General features: G+C 42.0%; 1 protein-coding gene across 1 annotated transcript in view; it reads left to right on the forward strand.

Moving 5' to 3' along the window:
- Positions 1 to 17,199, forward strand: part of HS6ST3 (heparan sulfate 6-O-sulfotransferase 3) — a 306,966-nt gene extending 289,767 nt beyond the window's left edge. Inside the window, exon 2 of the mRNA XM_071742019.1 lies at positions 11,429 to 17,199. Within this exon, the coding sequence (XP_071598120.1) occupies positions 11,429 to 12,134 (706 nt within the window). The 3' untranslated portion in view covers positions 12,135 to 17,199. The remainder of the gene's footprint in view (positions 1 to 11,428) is intronic.
- Positions 17,200 to 19,387: the final 2,188 nt, after the last annotated feature.

The following is a 19,387-nucleotide window of genomic DNA, read 5'->3' on the forward strand; positions in this document are numbered from 1 at the left end:
CACTTAGAACAACAGAGCTGGATGTAATTTAGGCAAAGAACAAAAATCTCTGGAGGGAACTTTGTTAGATTTGTGTCTCATCAAGAAATGATTTACAATTTGTATCAAGGTTGTTTGATGGAAAGTGGCAGATTTGGTTTTCCATCAAATCACCTAATCTGTAAATTTCTATTCCCCACCACTTCTCTCTCAAATAAGTTGTCATTTCCTCACTTTCTGTCTTCTCACATGCAGCAAAGCTGGGTCCACCATTCTCAGCCTTTGGGCTGAGACATGTAAATACCCAGCATCTGCCTCTGATAAGGGAAAGGAATTTTACCTTCAGTAAAGTATTTGTTAGAGAGGCATCTGCAAAGTGATTCTGCAATACAGAAAACATGAAGCTGAGCATAAGAATTTTCTGGTAGACAAGAAGCTGGTAGCAAAATGGTGTGTGCTGAAAGAGGAACATTTTGGTTTAAAGGAACACTATTAATGAATTTCCTCAGGGCTGGTCTTAGCTCTGATTCTTTTTCATGTTTTCATTAACAATGTTGGCACAAAAAGCTGAAGTATGTTAATGGAATTTGCTTAATGACCTTGAGTATTTCAGTAAAAGAGGTGGAATGAGGTTTGGTAGCTAAGTGTAAGATTGTGTGTTTGAGGCCAGCAGAAACATATTTCCTCTATCAACTGAGTGCTTATCAGGTGAAATGGGAGGGGGATGGAAAGACCTCTATATATTAGCCAGTGACACAGTAAGTAGGAGTTTCCAGAGTTACATGATCCTGTAAAAAAAAAAAAAAGAATGCATTGTGAGGGTGTATCAGAGCATACATTGCTACTGGAGATAAGGAAATCTTTATTGTACAAGGCACGTCTGAAGCCTTATGTGAAATTTGCCCAGTTCTAGCCCTGTCTAGTCAAATGGGATGCAAGGTCAGGTGCCAGGACAGACTACTTCAGTGGGCAAATACCAGAACTGATCTCAGAATCTTCTACCACATCTTACTCTTGTTGGCCTCCTATCAAAAGTCAACATGGCAGGCTGAGATGCTGGAAAACTCAGGGTGCATCTCTGGGTCAAGCAATCTAAGTGGGACCAAAGGGGTTTGGAGACTGGAGCATGGTCACTTCTGGCTTGTCTTATCAGAGAAGACAGCAGCAACTCGTTTAGCTTTGTAAAATGAAAGCCAATGCGATTGCTCTCTGCTCTCCAACTTAAATCTTGTTTTTCCTTCTCTGGTGTTACATTTGTAAATCCTCTTGATGTACTTGGAGTGTTAACCCAAGAACAGCTGGATGTAAGTAAACCAAGAACAGGTTTATTCTAGGAATGAGGTTTGTATTCCTAGCTGTGAGAAACAATATTCTCAAGCTCTTTCCAAGAGCAGCGGTGTCACGGAAAGGGTATTTCAAAAAGGTTTGATTGTTTTGTGAAGGGGATAATAGAGTCCTGTTATCTGTGGTGCCAAGGAAGGGCACTGCCATGGCTCTGGGAGCCTCGTTTTGCTAAATAAATCATCAGACCACGTTGTCTGGGTAATTGAGCATCCTTAGCTCCTACTACTGTGTATTTCCTTCAGTGGCACTGAGGCTGAGTATATCTACGTGTTTAAATATAGATTTAGGTGCCTAACTTTATCCTCTGTGTTTGAAAGTTTATGCCCAAATCATAAAACCAGCACACAGCTCACACATATTCATATGCTATTTGTGTGCATTTTCTAAAATCCTGGGGTTAAAACCATGGGTAGCTACATCATTTCATTAATCTAGAAGCTGTTCAAGATCTAGACTTGATAGCTGTGAACAGAATTAATTTCTTTAGGGCATGCAGTTGCTGCACTGTCCTCTCCAGTTTCTAGAGACTCTTTCTTGAAGAAAGTAACATTGACATAAATATGCATGAAGATGCTCAATAATTCAGGGTGTACTGACTTGCAGTGTTTATAGCCCTGGTTAAAATCACATACAAGTAAAAAATAATCTCATAAAAGGCAAAACACATTCCCTGTACTCTGCCTGGGGGAAGCCGGAAGAGAGCAACCAAGAAGAGGTGTGATCCAGTTGGTGGGTTGGTTCTGGTTTGTTGTGTTTTTCTGACAGGACTGTATGTTTGGTGACAGAAGATTGGGCACTGTCACACAGAATCAGAGAACCTCTGGGGCAGGGAGGGTTCTCAGGAGCTCTCTAGTCCAACATCCTTGCTCAGAGCAGGGTCATCACTGAGCACTGATGGGGTTGCTCAGGGCTCTGTCCAGTTGCTTCTTCAAAACTTCCAAGATTGCAGGGCACACAGCTTCTATGGGAAGAACTTTTCCAGTGCTTAATTTTTCTCATAACTGAAATTATTTTCCATGAACCCTCTCCTTTTTCAGTTAATGACTGTTGTCTCTCATTATCCCAGCATACACAACAGTGAAGAGCCTGGCTCCGTCTTCTCACTCACCTCCTCTTAGGTACTGGAAGGCTGCTTTTTGGTGCCCACTTTAACATATTTTAACGTGTCTTTGAAATACTTCATTAAAATCTTCATTCTCACAAACTTACACTCTCCTATCTCAAGAAAAAAGAGTCTTAGCACCCCAGTTTCCTTTTCCAGCAGTAGATCCTGAGATCCATTGTCATCAATGATTTTGAAGGGCTTGTGGCAATGTGATATGTAGAAAACATGATTGTTATTATTTTAATGTTTAGTCATTACTTTAAAATCACAAATCCTAACTCCAAAAGCTTACAGTGTTTTAAAAGAAAATTGTCAGTTTGCATAGTCCCAGGGCAGCTGTCTTCACTCCTAAAGTATGTAAGAAGAAAAAAAAAAATTAGATGTAGCTTTTACCATTGTTGGCAGTATAGGTGTAGTGCTGGATTTTGAGAGGCACCTTTTTTCTGTATATTACAAATCTAAAACAGTGCTATGTTCAAATAGCTTATCTACCATCTCACTCTTTTCATATCCTTGTACAGCTCTACACCACTGTTGAATTTGCCCTAGATTCACTTCAAGGAAAATTAGATTCTTTAGGTGAAAAAATTCCTGAGGTTGTACAGGCAGCATTTGTGTCACTGCAGATTCCCTCTCTTCCTTTATCCTTCTGGATTACCCTAAATCACTGCTGTTAAAAGTAGTTTGATATCAGAGTGTGATCTCTAGTGATGCTCTTTGCCATGTGTCAGTCTATAATCAGATGTGGGACACTAATCATCTGATCAACAGGAAAAAAAAAAAAAATGCTGTAAGGCTTTCTGGAGGCTTTTCTAATAGCAGAGATACAGAATTGATTTGATATTTCAGAGATTATCTAGGGGGAAATAAAGAGCTTGCAATTTCTAAAGAGGAAAAACAATACAAACAACAACAAAAAAAGGACTTTTACAATGAGTCCTAAAGCAAGAGTTTAATGTGAAAGAAGTTTGTAGCAGGGAGTATCACTGCAAAGATGGAATTAAATGGGATGTTTCCCATTTTTTAAGTGCTTCCCAGTGGCCACTTTTTTCTTGCCTGTATCAGAATGTGTCAAGACAAGTAACTTCTGGAGCAACCACCTTTGCTTTCCAGAGCCAGAAATATAAACCCAGCTGTCTGACTCCAAGCCCTCCTCCATCTCACTGGTGTATCAACAAGGACAACAAAGAAATGGTAGTCTGGTTTTCTAACTGCTGCTCTGGAGATTTGTGTGAAATAACACCAAACTTACTTAAAACTTCTGCTTATTTGAGGAATGCCTCAACTCTAAAAACATTCTTAGAAAGATACAGTGTAAGGGGGCAGGTGTGTACCAGTGTTTAAAAAGTCAGGAAAGAACAGCTCACTGTTGGTACTTCTCACTTGTTAGAAAATGTTATATTACTGCTTGAGTTTTTGAGGTTGGCCTGAAGTCTGCACTCTGTCAGTAACTCTGTGCAGGCAGAGAACCTTTGACTCCAGACATGGGGTACACCTTACAGGTGAAAACACCTGTATATAAGTGCCTACAATGTAGACATCTCCAAGTCAGCAGGTATCTGAGCTCCTGCTGCAGTCAGGGTACACAGCGCATTGCATAGGGAGCCTCTGAAGTGATGGGGCTCATGCCAGACCTGGCACCCACTGTTGGCCATCTGCATCCCTCTCCAGACACCACTGCCTGGGGTCAGCAGCTCCCTGCTGGCTTCAGAGGTTGCTTAGACATGTAGTTTGTATGTAGACCTCTGCATTTAGAAGGCTTACCCAGGAAGCAGTACCCAGTCCCTTCTCTGAGCAGGCATGTGCTACAGGTTTAGCTACATTATACACCACTGGGATAGCAAAAGGCGTAGTTAACTCCAGCACACACCATTTTGTTACCAGCTTGTTTCCACTCTTGAGGCCAATCTGGAAATAGGAAACAGTTGCCATTTTTTTTTTTCTGGCTGTATTCAAAATGCAAGGTTTTTTGGTGTGTGTGTTTTGTTTTTTTTCTTTTGGTGGTTTGGTTCTTTTTTTTCTTTTTCTTTGGATGAAGTCAGTGACAAGTTCTTCTTCAGTGTGGAGTATCTATAGAACATTGCAGCCATTTTAAAGAAGCACGATGCTCATCATGCCAGTTAAAAGCAGAAGTGGTGAGTGCTCAGATCCTTTGAGAAAACAGCCAATGAAGTATTTTTCCTATGTTCTGAGTGGATGATGTATGTGGTACAAGTGGATAAACATCGACTTCTTAATGGTGACTGCTGATCTTTCACTAAAAGACTTGTAAAGAAACCCATAAAACCCTGAAAAAACAGCTGATTGTATTAAGCTCACAAGTTGTTTAAAGGATGTCTTAGAAAACCATTCCCGTCACCATGGTCTAGCATCCTGTGACAGATCCTAAGCTGTAGAAATCTATGTGTCATTGCTACATCATCCTTGCAGAACTTTGTGGACTATCTAGGATTTATGTATCTGGCTTGGTGGATATGTCTGAGGCTTCCTACAGCCTGCTGGGAATGCATATGGTTTGGGCATTGCTTCGTAGCTTTTTCTTTACAACACCATTTTTTTGAATAAGATGTATACAGTCAGTTCATGTTCCATTGGGCAGTTTATCTGTAAATTAAGCAGAGCATAGATGCAGTGACACCCTGCACTGTAATATTGCCACAGTGGAGCTGATAGATCCGCATTATGCTTGGATGATTTGATCACTTCAGATCATCCCAGCAATGTTTCTTCACTGTCTGCCACCCCTCACTGTTCTTTTTGCATGCTGTTATTCCCTAACTCTGGACGTATTGCTTTATCTGTAGTTTTATTTCATTTGTTTACCCTCTTCTCTTCACTGTTACCCATATGGATGATGCTTTGCCTGAAGAGAGGCTGCTGATCAGTGGTTAGCTCTGCTATTGCCTCTGACAATGTGTGCTTATGGGTAAAGCTGGGAAGCTTAAGGCTTTTGCTCAAAAAATCCACATCCTTCTTAATGCTTCATCTTGCCACGACCTCTGTGGTCAGCATAACCATGCTGCTAGGCAGGCTTTTGCTGGGTATTTCAGACCTTTCTTCAGGAGCACTCTCACTTCCAGGATTAAAGCTGCTCACTTCTTAGCTTGGGTCTTAAACTTGACCCAGACTTTACGGGAATTTTTTTTTTCCTTGATACCAGGGAGGACCAGAATGTGGATGGCTTTATGATCCACCTGGGCTTTTCAGTTGTTTTGGTTCTTCTTTCTTCTGTCTTATAGTGTCTTCCAAAATATTCTCCAGTGACTCTCTTTCTCCTGCTCAAATATCCCTCTGTCTCTGCATCAGCTGCTGTGAGTGCTCTCTTCTTCTTTATGAAGCTCATCACTCCCTGCACTTAAGGTCTTGCCTCACACTTTGAAGGAAGAGGGAACAGCTTGGTTTTTTTCTCCACTCCGAGACTCCGAGAGTGCTGCTTGAGGTTTCCTTGTACTGGCTGCTCCACATGACAGCAGGAGTGACAGAGTAAATGCCATTCATCCTTCTTCCCCAGGAGGTCCTGCAGGATGCTTTTGTTCTCCGTGTGCAGTGATCCTTCCCATACTTAGTAAATCTCCCTCAGCTGGGACGTCTGTTCCATGGTGATAGAAGAGGCAAAAGCCCTGGTTTGGGATCACCTCCACTAACATCAGAGTCTGCTCCTCTGAAATTAATTTCTAAGCCAGAGCAACACCATTGAAGGATTAATGTAAGATTATAGGGTTTATATTAAAATACCATTTAATATGAAAGAAATACATGTTCTTAAGTTATAACTAGAAGCTTGGTTTAGCTGTTCTATTAATTAAAAGTTTTCTTTGCCTAATGCCAATGAAGAGACTGCATTTCATGCTGGTGGGACTGGAGCCTTGTGAATTCCCAAGGGCTTTTTCACTCCCATGCAGCTCCTGCTTCACACCCATGCTTTTTTTGGGCCCTTGCATGGGTCATCAGAGCCTTGCCCAGATCATCATGGTGCTTAGCATCTGCCCCAAAAAATCAACCGTCCCACAGCAATAACTTATAGAACCCATTCATTTCAGTACGTTATGCTCAAAAGGAGATTGTCTTATTTGGGGAAGTTGAAGTTTTGTCACCGTTTAGGCCCAGCCAGTACCAACCAGGCCTCTGCTTGCTCACCCCCCCTGTGAATCAGGGAGGAGAAAATCCACCCAAAGTCTCGTAAATAGAGACAAGGACAAGGAGGTTTTCATTCCCCAGTTATGGTAACAGGCAAAACCAGACGGATTCAGCTTGGGGAGAAACAAACTTGATTTGATGTACAAGGAGAAAGAGAAAACATAACCAGATCTTAATACATCCCCCCCACCCCCGCCCGCCCTCTTCCTTCTTCCCAGTCCCGGATCCCTTCCCTGCCGCCTCCCCCTCAGGGCACAATGCAGGGTCAGGGGGGGTTTAGGGTCAGTTCCCCACACGGTGTTTCTGCCGCTTTCCTCCTCAGGGGGAGGACTCCTCACATTCTTCCCCTGCTCCAACGCGGGGTCCCTCTCACGGGACAGAGTCCTTCAGGAACCCCTGGGACACGAGTCCCTCCCACAGGTGCAGTCCCTCAGGAGCTGCTCCAGCCCGGGCTGCACACAGAGTCACGGCTGCTGCGGGAGCAGTCACCTCCTCTGACACGGGCTCCTCCATGGCTGCAGATCCACATCTGACCCTCCTTGTGATCCCGCACAGGCTGCAGCTTCACCTCTCTCCCCCTGTGACACTTCAGGGGCTACAAATCCACATTTACCCCACCATGGTCCTTCAGGGACTGCTCCACCGTGCTCCTCCATGGGTTGCAGGGTCACAGCTGCCATCTCACCACGGGCTGTGGGGAAATCTCTGCTCAGGCACCTCCTCCCCTTCCTTCTTCACTGACCTCTGTCATCGCTCTTTTACCTCCTCTTCTCCTCTGCACTGCAGGTCTCTTTTTTATATTTTTGCATTTTCGTTTCCCCTTTCTTGAATATTTTACAGAGGTGCATCCAACTTCCCGTATCTGCTTGGCCTTGGACAAAGTTTGGGCCAGCACTGGAACTGCGGGAGCTTCCAGCAGCTTCTCACAGGACCACTGCACCAAACCAAGTTTCCTTTCAGCAGGAGCTTACACTGTGTCTAGTGGGCTGCTGTCTGAAGCATCATCTGAAGTGTTTGTACATATCTGTGTCTTTATGTGGGCAGTCACAAGATATGTTGGCAAATGCACACTGTACACTTACTGTGATTTTTGCTTCATTGACAACTGCAGCTTAGGGCCACGTTCCCATGTAAATTTTTAGGCGTGCATTTGCACACACACAAAAGATATAAATATATAGATACAATTTATGAGGGTCTTAATTAATTTGGAATGTTTCGTGTGAAACATCTTCTCACTGATGTACCAGCATATTCTGCTTGGTTAGCCTTTAAACACTGGTGCTGTCTTTGACAGCAGTTTGAGTAATTGATGATGGGAGTCCACTGAAATGAAGCCAGTAAGTCTGTGATGAGTTTGCTTTGTCAAACAGGGTAAAAGAAGCTATTACTTAATTCTTTGCTGAGGAGTTCCCTCAGTGGGTATCTCTGGAACTTAACATAGATGTAAGTGCAGGCATGGCAGATGCAAGGGGGTCATTGACACCAAGGAGAACAAGTGCACCTCCTTATTCAGAATGGCTCAGACATGTTCAGAATGAAGCTGACTTGATGCATTACTGAGCAGTGAAGAAAGGGAAGACTAAAGACCATCCCCAGTTTCATGTCTTTATCATCTGCTTCTTGTTTATATTACGAGCTGGCTCCTCATCCATTCCTGCTGTGGCTGAATACTATGTATTAGGCACTGAGAGCTGTGAAATGCTGCTATATTTAATCCATAAATGTCAACATTTGAAAACAGTTTGCCAAAATAATTTTTATAATTTTCCCACTGAAACAAACATGAAGGACCTATGTATTTTTTATTATATAGTTATTCTAGAGGCAGGACATCCTTTTCCCTAATAGAAAAATCAGTGCCAGGACTGCTGTACAGCATCCCCCAGTCCTCTGTGTAGCATTGTAACAGTGTCATCTGGACAGTGCCCACCATCATGTGGAAAAAATCTTAAGGTCTTTCAACTTCAGATTGGTTAGAAGAGTGACAGAAAGCCAGGAACAGAAGGCTATAAACTATCAACGGGGTGGGGAGGTTGCACCTCCTACCTTGGAAACTAAATGAGTATCAGGGTTCTGTTCAAGCTTGTCTACCAGGTGAAGAAGCCATTCAGTTGATAACACAAGAAGACAATACTCTGAAAGATGCACAAAACAGAAGCAAATTAATCAGTATAGCAAAAACAGATGCAGGATTCAAGTAGTCACAAAGAGGAGAAGCAATAAACTGGAGAAAATTTCTTGCCCAGCCTGCACAAGGAAGGCTGTGGATGTTATACAAAAAAGCACTGTTCTCATTTCCCTGTGTTTGCTTCCTACTTCTGTTTATTGCATACCAAACATATTTACATATCCAGGGATGAAATGGAAATGATTGATGCAAAGGAGGTATTTTTGTTAATTGTTGTTGCTCTGAGTCATGCCTGACTGGAACTGCTGGAGATGGGTGAGGAAAGGCAGAACTATTATTAGAGGTATAAATAATTGTCAAGGGCAACTTTTAAATCCATCTGTTACCACATATCAACATCTAAAATTACGCAAAGAGGGAAGGGGCAGTAACACAAGGACTAAGCCAATGCCAAGTCTCTGTCAAAATAGATGCTGGTGACTGCCTCTGGATAGATCTTTATCCTTTTTTTTTTTTTTTCCATTTCTATTCCCTTGGAGCTTCAATCATTTTCTGTCACAACCCTGTTCGTGACTGCTGGATGTTGCAACAGCAGTCTTATGCTTAGAGCTGATGAGTGTTTGAGAGTTGGGCTGCTTTTTATTTCACAGCACTAGTGAAATGTGTCCACATTTTGTCCTGTTAGTTGGAACAAGGTAGAACTAAGATGAGGTAAGCATCCAATTTGAGGTGGGAAAGTTGTGCTTAAAGTGCTTAAAGACTGTTTTTCAAAGTGGATTTTTACTGTAGAGCACACAGGAGGATTTCTGGTCATTCGTGCTCTGCAGGAGTAGTGAAGAGGGATTTTGGAAATATCTGTTTGGGGATGGTTGTGTGATCCTTGAGTCCACTACTGATGTTGATTGTGTGAGTAAATGAAGTGGATCAAAACACCTGCAGTGCAGTTTGATCATATGTGAGCGGCAGTCAGAAAACCCAAGACCCAAATAATTTTAAAAATATCCTTCAGAGTACCATCTCATGCTAACACAAATCATGGCTCCCAACACAAGTGATAATGAAAACATATACATGGCTCTTCCTGGTTTCTATCCTTCCACCTGTAACCCTTCTGCTGTAAAATAATCCAAAATAATCCACAAAACAGCTGTTTTCATTAGATAGTAGTTCAAGAAGTGACCCTATGGCAGAATATAGTCCATAGTTTAGCCTCATAACCCTATTCCAGAAAATATAATATAGATCCTCTAGGTGGAGAACTCAGGATGAGTAAGGACAAAGCATTTGGCCCAGCTTGATTTTTTTCTTTTCTTTCTTGCACAGGGAAAAGTATCTGCATTTTTAGGAATATGTGGGGAAATATATTTTTATCACAAACTGGAGGCTTATGGAGAAGTTATGGGGAATCTTTAGTGACAGAAAGTGGGTAGTATCTGAAAAACAAAGGTAGCTGGCTTGGTGATTGTGAGCAATTTTGAGATTTTTTCATTTAGCTGGAGTTAGCTCTTGTATGAGATAGCCCTCACGAAGTGTTGGTTGTTAAAAGGTTAAGATGTCTGCAGCCAGCTTGGCTCCTGCTTATTTGCTTCATCATTCTCCAGACTCAAGGAAGAATACTGAGATCAGACTTTTCTTGAGAAATCTTCAGGCTCATGATTTATTAATGCATTGGTTGCAGTCAGATGAGTCATGCAAACTCATGAGCCTATTTTTATACCAGACCATGTGTTAATTTTAGTCATGAATCTTCTGCTGGTAGTTCTAGCTGACAGAAATTTTAAGTATTTTGGTTTTGCTTTGTCTTTAAGATATCTCCCTGTAATTCAGGTGAGTTGTTACTGAATAAAACATTTCTCAGTAAAAAACCTCAATCTGTAAAAGCCTGCTTGAAGCATGCTCAATTGCAGTCCATTTGAGATTGCCATAAATAAATGTACAAACTGAATTCAATAGCTAAAAGTTGAACTGACAGTGTTGAGTTCTGCAGTTATTTGCTGTAGTTCAGATCAATATTTCTTGGTGTCTCTTTTGTACTCTTGACAGTTGTGGCTGAATAATGATAATCTTTATATCAACAAATGCTTCTGTACTAGGTGATTACAACTAATTTCAATCAAGCACTTGTCCAAAATTAAGTCATGTGAATGGAGTTTGGGTGTCTCATTATCTTCACTCCAACCCGTTTAATAATAGGGTTCTTTTTAAGGAGGTGGCTCATGCCAGTCTTCCATATGGTATTTTTAGCACTTGCAGCATCTACATGGGTTGCTCATGCTTTGCTTATGTTCTGACCAAGTGGTGTATGGATTATTATCTTGTGAGGCACACATCTGTCTAGAAGAGAAGAGGCAGTATTATAGAAATCTCTTTTCCCACTCATTTTGCTATTAATGGGGGTTAGCTTTTCAAAGCAGAGGGGAGTACAATCCAGTTAATTGATTTCTACATAAAGTAACTACCATTGAACTTTGACAGGTCAAAGTCATTCCCTTTCTTTGACAGCTGCTTATTTATTTTCATCTGTCTCTTCTTCTCCCAATTTACCTCGTATTTAATCACAGTATTCACGAGTCTTTAAGCTTTTTACTCTCTCAGAAGTAGCCACTCAGAAGTGCCTACGTTACACCAGAAAAAATGAAGAGGGTGGTGGCAGTGGCTGGCAATTTTTTTATTTCAGAATAAAGAAGTGAAATCCCCTGAATCTTAAAACTGTGTTTGATGATATGTTTCAGAAACTTCTACTACATCACGATGCTGAGGGATCCCGTGTCACGCTATTTGAGCGAATGGAAACATGTCCAGAGGGGTGCAACATGGAAGACTTCCCTTCATATGTGTGATGGAAGAAGCCCAACACCGGACGAGCTGCCTACCTGTTACGAAGGAGACGACTGGTCTGGAGTCAGCTTACAGGAATTCATGGATTGTAGCTACAACTTGGCCAACAACCGCCAGGTGCGCATGCTGGCAGACCTCAGCCTGGTGGGGTGCTACAACTTGACTTTTATGAACGAGAGTGAAAGAAACACGATTCTTCTCCAAAGCGCCAAGAACAATCTGAAAAACATGGCCTTCTTCGGGCTCACGGAATTTCAGAGGAAAACGCAGTATCTCTTCGAGAGGACATTCAACCTGAAATTCATCTCCCCCTTCACCCAGTTCAACGTGACGCGGGCCTCCAACGTGGACATTGGCGAGGACGTGCGGCAGCGGATAGAGGAGCTGAATTTCCTGGATGTGCAGCTCTACGAGTACGCCAAGGACCTGTTCCTGCAGCGCTTCCAGTACTCCAAGCAGGAGGAGCATCAGCAGAACCGGCTCAAGAGGCGAGAGGAGCGACGGCTGCTGCGGGAGCAGAAAGCTCACCAGTGGCCAAGGGAAGAGGCAGCAGACGTAGCTGTTACTGAAGATTATAACAGTCAGGTTGCAAGGTGGTGATGTTCCTCCATCTTGACTGACAGATGAGAGAGGATCAGAGAGTTTGTGCAACTTGGCTACTTGGGACAGAGCCAAGGAAGGCCTACTGCTTTGGTAAATGAGACCGTGTCTGAAAAGTACCCCTCCTTGTCTCAGTTTCTCTTGGTTTCTGCCAGTGAGGAGAATGTATTTTTTTTCTCGATAGGCATTGATTAGTGTTATTAAATGGCGGTAGAATAGATTCCTGGCCAAACAGACTTCCTTCAAAGCCCTAAGCTATGAGGATGGGTTGAAGAGAGAGCTATACTGTTTGCATTAACAGATGTACCCTATACAATCTGAGCTACTTGAGCAAAAGTTGCGCTGACATTATTGAAAAATTGAGAAAAAAATACCTGGTTTGGTTCCTCAGTGATATGAGAGCTGGTTTATTTCGTGCTGTCCTTTGCAGCTCTAGTGCATAGCTTTCTCATGAATGAAATTGAGGAAAAAACATTGCCCTTCAACCTTCTACATGCTGTGTTTTGATTAAGGAACAAATTTGCTGAGGTGATTAGAAAAGACCTAGGAAATGTGGGACTGGGGCATCGCTTGTTCTGCTCTGTTAGCCAACAATCAATCAGAGATGATTTATAAGTAAAGTGGTGGAGGGGATAGTTTATTTCTCCACAGATGTTGAGAGTACTGAACCCAGCCAGCTAGCAACCATCTTTCTGAGTGTGTGTGACAAAGGGAAAGCCTTGAGAAATGAGGTTCATGTGGCAGCTGGGCACACGTCACTGAGATTATCTGGCTGGAGGCAATGAAATCAGCCTTCACATTCACAGGAGGTGAAGAGGGGCCAAGCAAACTACAGGGAAGAGGAAAGAGAGAGCAGGAAAAGCTTAAATATTAGTGTGACATTTTCCAGATTTGCTGTAAAAGCCTGCAGATATATTGTCTACAAAGGAAGGCAGGTTTATGGTATTGTCTGTTAAAATACATCGATGCCAAGTGAATGCAATTTAAATTGGTTTTCTCTCTAACTACAGTAGTGGCTAAGAAAAAAAATTGGCTTTTTTTTTTTTATGGGATACATAATGGGTATGTGGAGGGTCTTGATATTTATTACTCTGTTTAAAGATTCTTTGTAAATTTATTGTTTTCATGATGAAAAATCTGTATCTGTTTTTCTTCCTTGTCTAGAAAAAGATTCAATTGGTTCTTCCTCCATGTGTTACTTTCTTGTGGCTAAACTGCATCTATTTATTCCAAGATTTTATGTTGTTCCATTCATAATAGTGAAATTTTAAATAGAGGGTCCTGTGAACCGTAGATCTTTTGAGAGGTTTTTTCCTTCTTCTAGCATAAATGTAAAGCATTAGGAGGAAATTTCTCTAAGTGCCTCAATGTGGCTGCTAAAGCAAGATGCTGAAAGTATATTATTGCATGTATGAATGGCTTTTACCTTACAGATTTCCTCATTAGAGACACCAGAGTACCCGAAGTGGATGCACATTTCTCATTTATTTTCAAAATCCAAGGGTTTTATCCAGTTGATAAAAATAATGTGTTCAAGAAAAAAAAAAGAGGCTGAATTTGAAAATTTGTCACTTCATTTCCAAGTCTTTTTTTTTTTTTTAGTGCTTGCTGTGTCTTTTTTTCTTCTGACAATGCTACTGCTACTTATCTATGCACAGTATCAAAAATCTGATCTAGCAATCCTGTTGAGAGTTAATGCATACAATAATACATTAAACATGGAATATCATAAGAGCTATCACAAAGTGAAGAGAGCTACCAGTATGATGCCTCATTATCAATGTGGTTTATTAGCATTATGCTATGTAGTTTTTTAGCATTATGCTGCTTGACACCTGATTGTCAGTGTGCTACTTTTGGGGTGAGTAGTGGTGTTTTTTCATCCCTAATACCCATTCTACTGGTTGATCATGTGTATCTCCCTCCTAATTTTGCCTTTGGAAGGGAGAAGGTGGGACTGCAGATCATTATTCTTCTGTCTGAACATAGTATGTCTGTTGCAGAGAAGAGTGAAGAGCTCTCTAAACTCTTGTGGTGGGTGGTACCACTTGGATCCCCCGTTGCCTGGAAGAGGCACTTGGACACCTCTCTGCCATGTGGATCTACCTTCAGAGAGTTAAATGGATGTGTTTATAGTCTAGGACTGCAGCTTGCTCTGCGTGGCTGCAGGATGACAAGGCCATGAAGAGCTAAGCCTGACCGGTGTCACTGCACCTTTAGCACAGTGCAGGTAATCTTCATCCAGCTGCCATCTTACCCTCTGGCACCAGGGCTGCAGGATGGGCTGGCCCTGACCCAGTGGAGGGAAGGAGCTGGTGACACAGGGACAATGGGGAGATGTTGTGTCTCCCCATTCCCAGTTCATTTCCTCCTGTGCAACAGGCCCCACAGCAAGAGGGCCTTTGGCACCTGAAATGCTACGTCCAGGATTTGTAGGTGTATTCCATGTTTTCATGAGCACAGGAGATGCCGGGTGGGACCCAAAGGGACCCCAGCAGAGGCAGAGGCAGTGTGGATAGTGGTGTGGGGCATGCCTTGGAGAAGCCAGGCACCTCGGAAGAAGATGAAAATTCACATTAAGGAGGAAGATTAGCAAGGAAGTAGTCAGTCCCAGCCCTTTCTCTGTTGTAAGTCATCCCTTCTTTATCCTCCTGAGCAAACAAAACTGGGTCCCTTCTCTGGAGTACCTTCCTCTTTCCCCAGGAGGCCACCTCCCCTCACTGCTCACGGCAATGGAGGCCTCGTTCTTCATTTAGAAAATGCAGTGTTACCATTTCAGGGGAGAGACGTGAGAGAGCTCAGAGATTGTTCCCTGCAGCCTCGCCAGTGACTGTAAGTATCAGTTTCAGCTGTCTACCGCACACCAACCACCCTCCAGACTGTTCCTTCTGCCTGACACAAAACAAAGCCTAATGAGGAAAATCGAAGCAGTCTTTGGGCGGTTTACATTAGCTTCTGGCAGTACCTTATTGTGATGCCTAACCTTTTCCTCAGCTGTTTCCCAGGAGCCAAGACTAGAGTCCTGAAAGAGCTGCTAATGTGCTGTAGCATCTGTGTTAATGGGATTTGCCTTAGCACTTGAGATTTAGTTAACACTGAAGCTGGGTTTGTTGGTTTGGAGTTTTTTTCCCCCTGGAGCCTGTGCACAGATCATCCCGGTTGTGCAGGAGGAGTTGAGGAGGGGATCAGCCAGCAGCTGAGATCTCACCCAGAGCCTCTGGGACTGAGGGATTTAGCCCCTCTTTCTCCAGCTGCAGTGGTAGATCCAGCAAATTCACTCCACCAACAATACTTATTTTCTTAACAGCATTTCCTGGCATGTGGAAAAGAAAGCAGTTTGTAAATAATTTCAAGGCTGAGTTCTAAGACACAGGCCTGCAGCTTTTTTTCCTCTTGGGCGCTGTGCCTGAAATACTGTAACGCAGAAGCAAAATAAAGGCCCTGGTTCATATCTCTGTTATACCAGGTTTTCATTGCTCTGACAGCACAGACTTCACTGTAATTACACTGGCTCATGTAAGAGCAGAGCTCAGTCTGTTTCTTTTGAAACCTCCATGAGCAACAGCGCTACAGGATTTCTGTCCATCTTCCTGGCATTATTTTGTTGCTTAAACAAGGCAATTTGGCTTCTGCTACTGTGGAGATGAAACAAATCTCATTCTTTTGTAATGGAGATGTACTTTGCTAATCTCTCCCATCACATCCTTAGCACTCTGTCTTTTCCACTTATGATTCACTCTAGGCTTGGAGCAGGCATAGAAATATGCAGTGTTGTTAAAACTTGTTCCTGGCAATTTGATGTCTAGTCCAAGAACTCAGCCTATAGCCTATGGGCCATACTTTATTAAGGTGTGAAAATTTGTTCTCTCTTCCCCACATCTCAGTGCTAACAATAAAAAGCTTTTTCACTGTGGGGAAAGTTAAAAAACCACCTTTTCTGATGTTGGATATTCTTCTCCGCAATTGTGGTAATGATGAGGCCTTGCTAGGGCTTCTATCTAATATTTGGTAGTTATTTGCTGTTCACTAAAAACAGAAGTACAGAGCAAAAAAAGCTATGAAAGTCAGATCCATAGCCAGACTTTCTCACTGCATTATATCCATTCAGCCCAACCAAATGGCAAGTCACATCATTACCTGGAGATGCTTCTGAGCTGGTGTCCATTTGAGAAACCAGGAGGTTTCTCAAGTGGGACTTCTCATTAACACATCCATCCTTTTGCACTAGTGGGTTCTTGTTTCCCACCTGTAGCCTTGTATCAGCTGTGGTGTTAGAAAACTTAGCTCACTGATGCTTTTTTTCCCTCTCCATTGCTGTTCCCCTGATATGTATGTAATTACTCTTTTTTGGTCTGGGATAAAGAATGTCTTATTTACAGGCTGGCAGAGACTACCCTGTATGAGATGAACAATCACAATAAAATCATTCTGCTGGAGCAGATTTCTGTATCCTCCTGACATGTGACAAAAACATACTCAGAAAAGGTACCCAATATGCCCTGAAACTCTTTTTTCAGTTTGGTTCTTGCAATAATTTATTTGTTGATTTTTTTGTGGAGGGAAGTGGATTCTGTAGCCTACAATGTCCTTGGCTTTCTACTTGGCCGTATCACTAACTCACTGATTTCAAATAAATGTTGGAAGTGAAAAAAGAAGAATTTCAAGATTTCCCATCACTTGACATATTTAAGATGAAAGGGTAAAATAACAGGCTGTAAATTACTTTAGGAATTTTCCTTCTGTTTATGTGCAATAATGTGTGTGAACTCTGCTACTAAGAGCTTGTATTGTGAGTAACCATATCTACTTTTATTCCTATTTAAAAGATAGTTTGTAGACTTAGGGATTTTCATTGATGTAAAGCACAAATTAATTATTTAATGTGTTTAACCATTGTGATGTCAAAAACAATTGTTTTCATATATTTATTTGTTGGGTGGTTTTCTGTAAAATGATACTCATTAGGAAATCTGTTAAAAATGAAGAAGTTTTGTTGAATATTGTTGGGTCCATGAATTACTTATGAGCAACAAATAAACATTGTTTGCGTTTTTGAAACACTAAAGGTTTCATTTTATCTACAAAGCCATAAAAATGACTAAAAATGCTTCTGTTGAGCTTGTTTCAAGCATTAGTAAAGATCCACTGTGACCATAATTATGGGTTTTTTTTAGCAAGCATGCATGTACGGAGGAAAACCATGTTGGTATAACTTATTATTCAATTCTTCTGGGGCCCAATACCAAACCTTATGATTCAAATTTATGTTAGTGGGCTATATCTCAGACAAATTAAATTAAGACAGGAGACTCTGGATTTGAATACTCACCAGCACTAATTCAAGTGACCCTAGTGGCAGAATGTCCATACTTGGATTTAATTAAGACTTAAGTATGCACTTAGTAGTCATGAATTCATTAGACTTCATTTTTGCTCCAGCAGAACTGAGGACCAGTCCAGACTGTGAGGATGATCTTGTAAACTACTGTGAGGAAGAATGAGAAGCTGGAATCTGCTGCCACACCGTTAGCCTTGAGTCTGTGTTCTCAGGACCAGGTTAATAACAATTAATAACAAGGTACAAGTATACCTATGCCTTCCAAGAGGATTGTGTTAGATAACCTTTTGTAGCCCCTTTCAGTGCTATTAATGAAATTCCCACTGGAAGTTTCTGTTTTCATGCCACAAGTCCCTATGTTAGACTATGATGTTTTGAGGACCTAGCAGGGTTGGCTGATATTGTCGTCTCCAGGTTTTTCTAGATTGTGGTCAAATTGCTTGCTTGGTTGTTGCTGTGAAACAGTCTTAGTTCTTGGGAGAGAGGTGTCAGCCTCTGGAAACACATGGTATTGTTAGAACCAAACCCCCAGAAGCTGGTGGCTGAGTGAGTATGAAGCTCAGTCCTGGCAGACGACATGGGGATGGTCATACGACTGGGGAGCAACTCTGGCTCCTAAACAGAGTCATCTAATGGTGTTTACAGTGCACTCAAGATGCCCAGTTGACCAGCAGCTGCTTGCCAAGAAGGATGCAAATCTCAGAATAGATGCTTTTTCATGTCTGTAAACCCTGTAAACCTTGCCTGAAATACCTTCAGACCACTGAACAGCAGTCTCTTTCCTCGAGACTCACATGGTTAGGAACTCAAATGGGTCCCACAGTATGTGTGCCATTTGGGGGCATCCCTTGAATCAATCTGCAAGCTGAGAATCCATCATCATCACCAGTTGTGAGCACAAAATTAAATGCACTGCAGGACAATGTGAGTGATGGAAGAGCAAAATGAATGTTGTTACATTTCTGGGTCCTGAATCCTGGTGAAAGCAGTTATCAAGCTGGGGCCGAAGATGGTAGATGAAATAAATGTCTGCATTGCTGATACATATTACTGCACTGCAAAAGAAGAAATGGATTTTGTGACTAGAAAACAAATGATTTTTTTTCCACATACATGGTTGCATTTCAACAAATACATCAGAAAATTGCACTGTAATATGCAGTTTATGGCACAGTTAAAACCAAGAGCGAGACTCAGTGTTTCTGGGTTGTGTTAACGTGCAGCTGGAGAAAGGATTTGATTTTTAAGATTTACTTCATACTTATTTCTATTTTAGCTACAGAGGCTATATAAGGTGTGACATCTTTCAGCATTTGCTAAGAAATTTGTGAGTTTGCCCCTAAAATTCCAGATATGAGCAGGTGAGATTAAACAGTATGAAGGTAAGAGAATGACTTATAAATCTGTCCTGTGTAAAAGCACAGAGTGCTGAAAACATGGTGAAAATAAAAAAAGCTCTGCCCTGCTCAGACAAGGGGGCTAATGCAGGAATTTGTCTGCTGGTTAAACAGCTCACCACTTCATTGTGAAACATTGAGTGAGACTCCTTTCACATAAGTAGAGATCATCTGGCAGCCAAACTGTTCATGTAACCCCTGGGGACCTCCTTATGGGGGTAAGAAGGATATCATCCCAGAAACAGCTCCTTCCCTTTGCTTTTCATAAACAGGGGGAAATAATCCTTCAGTGTGCTTCAGAGATGGTAGAGCCTCAGCTGTGCCAGAGGAGGAGGCAGCACTTCACTTTTGGGAAGACTACACTTGAAGTGGAAGTGAGGTTTCCAAGTGGATAGGACTGGAAGCATTTGAAGATGTGACAAGGGCCAGAGGGGGAGGATTAAGGACAGAGAGAGCTGATCTGGGCTGATGAAACCACTGTGATGAGGGAGGTAGCAAAGAAATAGAAGAGAAAGGGG

Source organism: Heliangelus exortis, chromosome 1 (assembly GCF_036169615.1).
Source record: "Heliangelus exortis chromosome 1, bHelExo1.hap1, whole genome shotgun sequence".
NCBI classification, from domain to species: Eukaryota; Metazoa; Chordata; class Aves; order Apodiformes; family Trochilidae; genus Heliangelus; species Heliangelus exortis.